We start from the raw sequence: 11585 nt of genomic DNA, 5'->3' as shown, positions 1-11585 counted from the left end.
ATGAAATCACAGTTGCTTATTCCATTGTTGGAGTGCTACAGTAATGCTATCCATATCAGTATATTTCTCTGTGGTTAACACACTGATCCCTGCTAAATCTGCAGCAACTGTCTAAAGGAAATTAAATTCAGTGAAAGAAAGGAAGATATGGTAGTTAAGGCACTGGACTGTCACTCAAGAGAATAAGGTTTAGTTTCTACTTCTTCCACGGACTTTCCGTATGACCTTAGGTGACTCATTTAATCTTTCTGTGCCTCAGTTCCCCATCTATAAAATCGGCAATAGTGATGATGCAGTTTTCTGATGAGTCTGATGCTTCTTTTCTGCCGATTTTCTTGACAATTCTTACACTTAAATTATTTGATTTTTTTTTTTGTGTGTGTGTGTGTATGTGTGTGTCAGTTCCTTTCAAAGCACAATCTGGACAGCTATTGAGTTCTGTATGTGTTTCTCTAATAAAATCAGTTTTTAATAAAATCCAAAATAGTATTTAATCAATTAAATAAGATGATACAAAGGGTGCAACAACATGAAAAATGTGTATTTTCCTTTCCTTCCCTTTCAGGAAATGATAACAGTGAAGCCCTTCCAGAGTCTATCCCATCTGCTCCTGGAACACTGCCTCATTTTATGGAGGAACCAGATGATGCCTACATTATAAAAAGCAACCCCATTGTCTTACGCTGTAAAGCTATGCCAGCTATGCAGATTTTCTTCAAGTGCAATGGTGAATGGGTCCATCAAAATGAGCACGTGTCTGAGGAAAGCATGGATGAGACTACAGGTAAGGGCTATTGTGTCCTTCGTGAGATATATCTGAATGCAGTGTCTATCAACAATATACAAATACAAAATAGAGCAAAGAACAGGAGATCACATTCAGAGACACACAAACAGGAGAGTCGTGTGACTTAGCAGATAGTTGCAGGCTTGCACTGAGCTGAAGGCGTGGGAACTGGCTCTAATTCAAAAGTCACACGACGATGTCCGCTCTGCCCTGAGCACAGCCAACAGCCGTGGTAGGAGGGCAGAGTGTATCAGCCTAAGCTTATTGCTGGGCTACTGCGACAACGTGTTTTGGTTGGCTTGGTGAGTCGGCAAAGCCAGCTCATGTCTGCTTGTGATGTACCATGTAGACACAGCTTTGCAGAGTTGGGAGAAGCAGTTTCCCAAAATGCAAAAGGGAAAGCAGCGGATGGAAGAGAGGAAGAAAAGGATAGAGCTGAAAGGGGAATACAGATCCTGGCAGGAGAGGCATAGTATGAATGGGGAAAACAAAGGGAATTAAAATGACTGTAGATGTAGGAGGCGTTACACAGAGACAGTAACCAGCTGGATATGCACCACCAACTTTTCCAAGTGGAGACATGATTGAACACTAACCATAGACAGTAAGCTTTCTGAAAGAAAATAACAGTTTTGGAGGGAACAGTAGTTCCGTGTATTTCAATGGCGTAATTTGTAGGGGGAACTAGAAACAGAGAAACATATGCTTTTATGAAATTCCTGTCAGGATGAACCCTGAAAAACCGCCAATGTGGTCGTTGAAATTTGCCTCCACCCCCAAGCAGTGATAAGTATTTGGTAGGTAGTAGAGTTAAGTAGGAGAAATCCATTGTGTAAAAGTGTGTATCTAAAAGAGGAGAATGAGAAGGGAGACAGTTGAAAATGATCAACAGATTTTATCATGCTCCTAGCACACCCTATATCTTTTCTCATTTAGAAGCATCTTGATAAGTATTGCAAACCAATTTAATGCTGCACCGTCTTATAATTTCACAATTCTGTTTTGTTATTGCTTTCCTCCTCTTTTTAAATTCCAGGATTGCTAGGCAACTCCATGTCTTGGAAATAGCACCGTATGCATAACATCCTCTCTATCAATACAAGAAATTCCTTTTTAGAGGAAAAAATGCCATTTAAAAAGAAGTTACGTCTCCTAAAGTGGTGTTTGGCATTCTTTTTAAGTGACAGATTCTGAAGAAATTTCATACTAAAGACTTTGTAAATGCTAATCTGGATGAATTTTAATTTTTACAGTTACCTTTTCAAAAATAATTTAATAGGCATAACCTTTACTTCTAAAGGCATTGCTGAATCAATATAGAAGAAATGTCGTCCCTAAATGTTTTTCTTCCATATGGTTAAGGAAAATCTGTCTTGTGAATACTGCAATTATGTTTTCTAAGCCTTGGATTAATAACAGCATAAAAAAAGATAAAGTAACATTAGGTGTTTTTTTAAAATAACACCAGTATCATTGAGGTTTGAGACACGGACGCATAGGCTTATCAAATGGGATCTGGAATATAAATGTTGCAGGTCTGAATTTAGCCCAGGGATGGAGCTAGCCCTAAAAGTATTGTTCTCTAAACATAAGTGTGGTCCAGACAGTTCTGTGTGTCTGTGTGTTCCAAAAACCACCATAGTGGTCCTTGGGACACAAAAATGCAAGTAAAGGCTATATAGAGTGTAATGTTGAAGGACAGGCATGGATATTCTCTCACCATGATGTATCCATATCCATAAATTGTTTTGGAACTCTTCCTTAGCCTTCAGTAAACAGGAGACTATTGGGTTTTTTTAGAATTAATTGCATACTGGCAGTGCCCTCATTTCTGGAGTCAAATGTGGGGCATAAACATGTCTGTTATCAAGCATGCAGAGTGTTCTGCGTACTGCATGAGCTCCATCTGTGAAAAACTGCACTAGAATTTATGCTAAGAATAGTGCCTCTGGTTAAAGGGAGTGATTCTGGTGTGCTCACTAAAGGGAGGTTACACTGCATTAAAATGGGTCTGTCCTTCTCCATCCGTCCACTATTTGTTATGTGATTAAAATTCTAAGAGGATGTATAGAAAAGTGGTGAAAAATAGCAACAAGAAACCCAAACAAGAAGAAATTTAATGCTGAATACAAGAAATGTATCTTAGCATCTCTATAAATTACTGTTAGCAAGCTCTTAGCCAGGCATATGCAAGAAGTACTTGGCAATGGTACTTGAAGGCATGCTGTTCTGATGGATTTTACCTACAGCACTGTATTGTGCACATATAAAAAGACTGGAAGGACAGCTGTTGGTAGACAATGGGTATATTTTGTCATTGTGATGAACATGGAATCCAATTTCGCACGATTCTGTTTTTATAGGACAGAAATAAAAATCCGTAACACAGGAGTCACTGTTAATTTGAAGAGGAGGAGCAGCAGGAGAGGGAGGATTTTTGTAGTTTTGTAAGCTTTGTAGTTAAGGGCTGTGACACGTGCTGGCTGCCTGAGAATGTAAGGGGTCCTGGTGGGCTTGAAGAGTTTGCGCTGACGTCTCTTCTGTTGTAGATTTGCTGCTGTTTTGTGCAGAACATCAGTGCAGGCAAGCCAACACATGCTGCAAATACGATGGATACGGGTTGCCATCTCTGCGCTGCCACAGTCAATTGGTCAGTTAGAGACCAGGTTATTTCATCTTCTTCTGCCTTATTTCCTGGATTGCAGAAAAGAGATAGTAATCCATAGTCTGCCTTTTCTGTTTATTCCATGAACGTGGCAGAACAGGAACTTCGCTCTCTCTGTGTACTCTGCCTCGTAAAGTGAGAGCTTGAGCTAGTAGATGCTACTGTGATAAAAACGTAATAATTACAGTTTGATTAATTTCCTTCTGCTTTATTTTTCTTGCCTGAACATTGCAGCATGCAGCTCAGAATTAGTTTACAAATATTTTAACTTTTGGTTTCACCAAGAGGATCCGACCTGCTAAGAGTAACTAGAGTTTTCTTGTCTGATAAATAAAAGGATTACAGCAATAACTGCTGTCAGTGTTTTTCTCATTTAAACAAATAAAGCTGACAAATGCTGAAGTTCTGTGCAGCTCTGTTATGTTTAGTACATGGAGAGCAATTATTCATCTGCTGCCAGCATTAGTCTATCTGCAGCTAAACCATCCAACAGTGCAGAAAGCTTATTAGCATATCAGTACCATAGTCATAATTTTATATTCTGTAAGGCTGTACTGTATAACAAAAGATGATGGTTATAATTTGCACAATAATTTAAAGGGTTGGACTTGCAGTGCTTATTAGAGTTATACAAGTCCCAGGTAAAATGTTGCTCTTGTTTATTACGTGCCTGTTTTTATTCGTATGGATTTTTCATTCTGTGTCATTTCCTATGAACAATTTTTCTGGTATTTCTTGAGATGCAGAGGGGAGGTGAGTATATTTGTTGGTGAAATATAGTGATGATAAATGAAGAATATATGCCTCTGTTCCCAATAGGCCTGCTTTCTGTAGTTGTTTCTAAAACAAATGAAAATAGGTGTACTTTCTCCATAAACAAAACATAACTTTCCCCGAAGACTAGATGTTCTCCAGAGGTCCCTTCCAACCACAACAATTCTGTGATTCTGCTATTTTGGATGCATCTGTTTTGTCTATTGGCAAATTGGGAGACCTTTAAAAGGACCTGAATTCCTACCTGTCCCATTCTCAAAATGCTGAACAACCAGCTTCTCAAAATCATGTGGTGTTTGCCTGATTCAAGCCACATTAAATGTTGCTTCAGAAAATACAGGCTGATATATAGATTAATTAAATAATGTGTCAATGAAAGGAAGAGCTGGGCTGGAGAATATTCTACCTTAATAAGTCTGAAGCTGTAAATGCCTGTATTCACTGACGACTGCTCAGAATTTTACAGTACCAATGAGCCTAGAAATGGCTTCTGCTTCTCGAAAGAATCATCATCATATGATGATGTTTTTGTTTGGTATCAGTAAAGGTTCTGTCGTTGTTAGCATGGGTGCACCAGTAAGCTGTATAACATGCAGTTCTCATACCCGTTACTGTTTGCTGCTTCCAAAAATTACTAGCGTAGCTCAGAAATTGAGAGAGTTCAGAAGACAGTGTACCAGAGCCAGGAGGGTGAATGGCAGCACTGTCAGCAAGGCTGCAGGTAATGGCTGGTGACAGGGAGTAATCTCTTCCTCAGGAAGATGCTACTTTAGAGATCATGGTGGGAATAAGGTGATCATGGGATGGGAGGGTAGCTAGAGATACTCAGGTACAACAAGAGGCTGTACCTTCACAGCAACACACAGACCAACACTGTGTTTGCAGGCCACGTAGACACGCAGGCAGATATGATGTGCATGGCTGCAGAGAAGTGCATGGCAGCTAATTGAATGCTGGATGAGTGATTCCTGACTGGAGACAGGCCATCTTAGAAAGGTCAATATTTGTCAAGGACTTAACCATTTTACACCCTTGTCGAAAAAGTCTTTAAGTAGATGGGTTGCAACCTTGTTGGACATGGCTGCAAATTAGCTTGGATTTGGAGGCTCTGGAGCTTTGATGCTTTGTAGCTTTGATTGAGATCATTCAGGGACCGCGCACAGCTTGATTTGCCGTAGGTAAGTAACAACAAAGTGTACGTCTGTCGGTGTCTTATAGCATGGTGGGATGTGAAATCTTCAGCCAGTTAAGACCTGCTGTGTCAGGTCACCAGGACTCTGATGCTCTCTAATGGAACTTCCTGTAGCTGCTCTTATCTTTAACCTATAAAGAACACTCTACAAAATGGTTGTACGACTGAGAATCCAAGGATTCATCGCTGTCAGAGCAGCTTGGATGTTTAAATTGAGATGGTGCATTTTCACCGTGTATTTTACAGTCAGTATGTCAGCAAGGAGAGGAGTTTCTGACAGAACTGCTGAGTTCCATGTGCTGTGTTTACTTCATAATAGCTTGTTTTCATCATGGCAGAAAATAAAGGGATGTTTTGTAAACAGTTTTGTTGAAAACTGCATCAACATATTAAAAAAAAACCAAAATGCAAATAAAAACAACCAGGAAACCTCTGTTTGTTTATTACAGAGTGAATAAATATTTCAGTGACTAAAATTATTATTGAGACAACTTAGGAAGCTCTCGCAGGTTTGTCCGTGTCTTTAGGTATCATTATGAAATATGGCAAGCCAAACAGGCTAAATGAAAAGAAGTAAAAATTCCCTTTGCCTGTAGCTGGAAAAGTAGCAAAAATTTTGTATTGCTTTATAGTATTTAAAGCTTGTCTGACCTTCCCCGCGCCTCTTCACTGAGCATCCCCAGTGGGCCTCATCTCTCCTGTTTACCAAAGGAACACGTTGACTTCCTCGTGCCTTTCAGAAGTGAAATACCCAGCTGTTAATGATGCCTGAGATTAAGTGGAAGCCAATTTTTATGGAGTTCAGGTTTAGAAATTTCTTGCTGCTTTATAAACTTCACAGGCATGAAATATTTTAAGATTGAGTTTTCATTCATTTCCAGTGAAGGGGAAATAAGTATCTTGGGGACTGCACAGGAGGAGAAAGAAGAGAGTAGTAGGCATGGATGTTTTCTATTTTCAAATTAATGTTTTTCTGACTAGCTCTTTCAAATGATTCCTAATGCGTTTTAACCCAGATTTGGATTATATTTCCTCTCCCCAAGGTTGTGATGCAAAGGTAGTTGCAGATATGGCAAACATCCCAAGTGTATAAAATAAGGTGTCAGGTTTACAAGGCTTCTTGATGTCTTGTATTTACTTTCAAGCTTTGCCTGAAGCAAATTCTTCTGGTCTGAAGGGCGATACTGCTAAATTTCGCCTATGCCCAGGAGGTTATGAAAATGGTAGCAGGCTAAGAAAAAGCACAGGGCTTTTCCCATCCTTACTCCTGGCTAGCTTTGATTATTCCCTTAGATCCTTTTCTCAGCTCTTTAGGTGTAACTGGTTCCTACCTCAGGAAAGAGGTATGCTTTCATTTCGATAAACAACAAGCAAATTTGCAGTAGACAACAACATTGCACTGATGAATTTAGCAAGGTTATGCTTTGGGAAACCATATAAAATAAGCAAGGTATCTGTCTGATGTTATAAACACTTCTGTTCACTGCTTCCCAGAAGGATAGGGCGGTGAAGAGGACCATGTCCAGTTGTGAGCTCTGAAATTTATTCCCCTCTCTTTTTTTTCTCCTCCTTCCAGACTGTAATGGCTTGAGCTTAGCTTTCTCTACACTGCAGTATAAGACACAGCTTTTCTCTCCCATATGAGGAAATAGCTGCTGGATGGAACTGCGGTAGTAGTGGCTGGAACAGGCTGGAATTCAGTGGGGCATTTGATTAGTTCCTGTCATACATGCATGGTTCTGGCTGTTTGACTTGATTGGGGGCCTACCAGGGTACTTCAGAAAGGTTTTTCAAGGGCACTGATATGATAGATGGGAAGACAATTTTATTGTATATTATATTATAAAATTTCAGATAACATTCTGGGTGAAAAAGGCACAAGAGACAAAGTTTCTGAGGGAGGTGTTATATTCTTGAAAAGACCGCAGTGGGTGGGTAATTCTTGTAACTCAATGCATTATGGCCTACTCAGCTTTTAGAATTTAATTAGTGGCAATATATTATTGTCAAAGTAATTAAAGCTTTGCCTTGATTAAAAATGGAATTGCTTAATTAAAAGAAAAGGTTTGGCTAACCTTAGCTTTATGCCCAAGTAAGATAGCCTATGTTAGCTAATTTTCTGTATCTTTCCCCTTCAGGATTGAAAGTTCGAGAGGTGTTCATCAATGTGACGAGACAGCAGGTGGAAGATTTTCATGGGCCAGAAGATTACTGGTGCCAGTGTGTTGCATGGAGCCATCTAGGGACCTCAAAGAGTAGGAAGGCATCTGTCCGCATAGCTTGTGAGTAGAGTAAATGTTCTGCTATTCTAGGTTTTGTAAGATATGGAACATACTGTTCTTTTAGGGTTAAATATAAATGGATGCTAGTAAGGTACTGCTGTCTTTGCAAGCCCTCCCTATGAGATACTGTAGGAATATCGCAGAAAGCATGCCATGTTTTTTTTCAGAGCTCTCTTTTTTATTTTAATGAGGATTGATTGATTTGCATTTACACTCAGAAAGTCTGTTTCAGAGATTCTGGATTGCATATGCACAGTGTCACAACAATGCAATGTAATAACAATGTAATAGCAAATTGAAAATCTCCTGAAAAGTGCTCTTTTGCTCCACTTTGATCACAGGGGTCTAAAAAAATATGAAAAACCTTTTAACAATGTCTGTCTTCTACACTTTGTATAAAAAAAAAAAAAGCAAGAATACATTAGAAGCTTTTGTAGCATAGTATTTTACATCTGATTTTCAATATTGAAGCTTATCATTGGTCGTTAGGTATGATAAGCTGTGGGGAAAATGAGATAAAGTAGGAAAAATGGAATAATTCCAATCAGTAGAGGAAAAAATACCTTCCCTTCTTTCTCTGAGGAAATGAGATACAATCATCCTAAACAGAACTAAGACTGCTACAGAAATTCCGTCATTTCTCTATGGGACTAAGCATATGTTGTTTAGAAAAAAAATATTTTAAATGCTGTTCATATAGATGTTTATAAGAACCACTACTGAAGATAATAAAATCATTCATAAGCAAGGTAGGTAGTCGTCTACTTTCTTTAACTACGTAGTTGATGTGAAATCTAGATCAGATGGTTGAATCTGTCATTCAGACAAGTTAAAGTGGCTTAGGAAAAACTTCCTTCTTGTAACAAGGTGAAAGTAGTATTCTTGCACATCATCCTTGGACTGGAAAATTAGACAACAGCTTCTCAGAGTCAGCCCATATATTGCATGGGTCGTAATGAAGAAGTTACAGGCTCAGCACGTGCTTCCCATGTTGGAGGACATTACACTGAGGATCAGCCCTTCTTGTGTGGGAAGACAACAATCCTCTTCATCAACTTCTGGCTGGTAGGATTATTCCATCTTGCTGCCATCCCCATTGTGACCGAAGGTCACTAGAGGGAGATGGGAATGGATTTGAGGCTGGTGTGTGTTCCCGGGTGCTAACATCTGCTTTTTCGCGCGCCTTTTCTGCAAGGCCTTACGCTTTGACTTTGGAGCCAGCTGCGCGACCTGTCGAGCCACGTGGTGTGACATCCAGTATTAAGAAGTTGGACCCCACATAGTTACACTGTGCTGTTAAGCTACTTATAAATGATTCTGTATGCCTGCTGCTTGCCATAATGGGATTAGAAGGGAATTCCACTGTGCACAGTTGTGAATTATTCAGTTAAAATGTATCTCTTTCTAAGTCATACCAAACAGGGACAGAGTCATTATGAGTGGTAATTTTGAAGAAGGCCATGTGGTTATGGGAGTTGCTGTCACTATTTGCTTAGGGGGCATCATTACTTCCTACTTTAAACAAAGGGAATAACTCTGGTCTTGTAGGCTGACAAATGTTAAGTTTTAAATAACAACACCGTAGATTAATTAAGAGTTACGGGGAACGAGGGTTATTTGGTTTAATCTGGTTTAGCGTAGAAGACTCATTCCAGAATTTTTAATACAGTGGGGAGCAGAGGACAACCGTTGTACCCAGATAGGAAGTGTTCAGTTTATCTCTGTTCTTCATACCTGAAATAGCATGCTGTAGTGTTATAACTCACAATCAACAGATCATTATTTGAAAGATGCAAAAAAAGGGAAAATGCAATAAATGCCATCATAGCAAGAGGGACATAAAAAAGACAACCCAAACACAATTGTTACTATGAGACTGTGGAGATACTCAAAGCCTCATTCTAGATCTGCTACATTGTTCTAACAGAATGAGAGCCTGAAACCATCCTTTTGCAGCAGTGCTGCTAGCAGAGAATGCAGGAAATTACTTTCCCCCAATCTGTTGTGAACGCTTTTCCTGAACCGCCAGTTCAGGTCTTTAAAGACCTAGTCCCAGCAAATGATGGCAACAAGCTGCAAAGAGTTGGGAGAAATGCTTCTTGGAAGGAGATGAGGGGCAGGAGGGACGGATTGGGGAGGCTCAAGCGAGAAACTCTGAATGGTAACTTTATCAAGTAGTGTTCTAGCAATTCTTGATAAATCTTTTAACAGAATAACTTAAAATAAACAGTTGAGATAAGTAATAGGACAATGCAACAACTCCTTGATTTTATAAATGACAGATTCTTTTGTTGGCTGATTTAGTTTGAATGTGTAAATATGTGTAAATTCAATTTTTTATTTTACTGCATTAACTGTCATAACATTGAATGAGCTAATAATTCCCCTGTATTGCTAAGCTGCAAAGGACTATTATTCTGAATTGAATTTTTATTGACTTTTCTCCGCACTGTGATTTCCCAACCCCATAATATGGCAATATGAGTAAAAATCAGAATGAGCAGAAGCAGGTGGAGCCGTGTGTTGGGACTTTTAAATCCATCACTGTGGTACCAGTTCTTCTGCAAACCACATCCCCAGCTGCCATCCATAACTGCAGATATCTTATTAACCCAGCAGGCACTCCAGAGAGTGCTCTTCATTTCTGCTTTGTGTAACGTACTGAGTGTGGCTGAATGTTTCGCCTGAGAACTGTGTTCCTCTACTGGCCATTTGCTGTGCTACTTTTACTTGAAGCCATGTTTTTTTACGAAAAGAACAGCAATTCTTGAGTGCAGAGATGATAGGACTTGTTAGTAGTCCAGACAGAAAAAATGAATAGCTGCCAACAGATATCTATAAACCGCCTGCCATGAGTTTCCAGGGCTCACCCTTTCATGGACCTGTGTCATCCTGTCAGTGCTGAACAACCTAGCTACTTAATTCGGGGCATGGATTTCTGGCTTAGGGAATATGCTGTAGAGGACTAGAGATGAGAATGTGTAAGTCCAATTTGCGATAGCATGCAGAACCATAACTTTTTCACAGCACCTGTCATTGTGATGCGTAGTGTGGTAGTGTCGACATTTTTTTTCCTTCTTTCCTTTTTTCTTTGTTTTGCACTTAAAGTCTAGAGATTCTGAATTGTCTGAGTCAAGTCCAAAGCATTACAGCACTTCGTATTTCTCTGAAAAAGCAGGTAAGTATTTCTTTATGATAGTGTGGAACGCAGAGGAAATGAGATGATGGATCTTACTCCATTTTTCATCCTAATAAAGGCATTTGTAGGCACAACTGCAGCCTAACTGTTAATGAATGACTTTTTAAATAGGGTACTGGAAAAGATACTGGTTATCTGTGTGGAAAAAAAATCAACATTAGCAAAGAATTATAAAAACGAGAATACATGCACTGTGTGCATCTTTCTGTAGTAACTGGCTTGCTAAAATAAGTCTTAATGTATTTTATAAAATATATTAAAGTGTAACTGATTCAGAGCCTCTGCTGTTCAAGGGGGTGTATTTCATGAAGTGTAAGCAATGGAGAAAATTAAATCAGTAAATCCACACTGTGGAATTTGAGGCACTGTTTGAAGAAAATGAGTATGTCTAATGGAAACATCCTAACTCTCAAAGCACATGTAGTAAGTAACATTCCTTCTGTTTTGTTTTCCTTTCACAGCAAGCAAAACTTTACATATTCATGTTGTGTGGGTTAGGTCAATGCCATTGGATACGCATTTTCTTTGTGTCTGTTCTGCTTTACCCAAACACTTGTACATAGAAGTGCTGCAGCCACATCAGTGTGACTCAGGCAATATGCTCTGTTTCTCATCCTGCATTATTAGCTTGGCCATAGTATCTGAAATGAAGCAATCTTGTAATCAGCCAGTTTGGAATATGTGGA

The 11585-nt window shown here is 39.2% G+C and overlaps 1 protein-coding gene across 1 annotated transcript in view; it reads left to right on the top strand.

Annotated features, from left to right (window-relative positions):
* The first annotated feature begins 507 nt into the window (after positions 1-507).
* The window catches only part of UNC5D (unc-5 homolog D (C. elegans)), an 84362-nt gene continuing 73284 nt past the window's right edge, over positions 508-11585 (top strand). Inside the window, exons 1-2 of the mRNA XM_009577853.1 lie at positions 508-784; positions 7557-7700. Of these exons, the coding sequence (XP_009576148.1) occupies positions 508-784; positions 7557-7700 (421 nt within the window). The remainder of the gene's footprint in view (positions 785-7556; positions 7701-11585) is intronic.

The sequence above is a fragment of the Fulmarus glacialis genome, unplaced genomic scaffold (genome assembly GCF_000690835.1).
Source record: "Fulmarus glacialis isolate BGI_N327 unplaced genomic scaffold, ASM69083v1 scaffold9685, whole genome shotgun sequence".
NCBI classification, from domain to species: domain Eukaryota; kingdom Metazoa; phylum Chordata; class Aves; order Procellariiformes; family Procellariidae; genus Fulmarus; species Fulmarus glacialis.
This window is presented reverse-complemented; position numbering and strand designations above follow the sequence as displayed.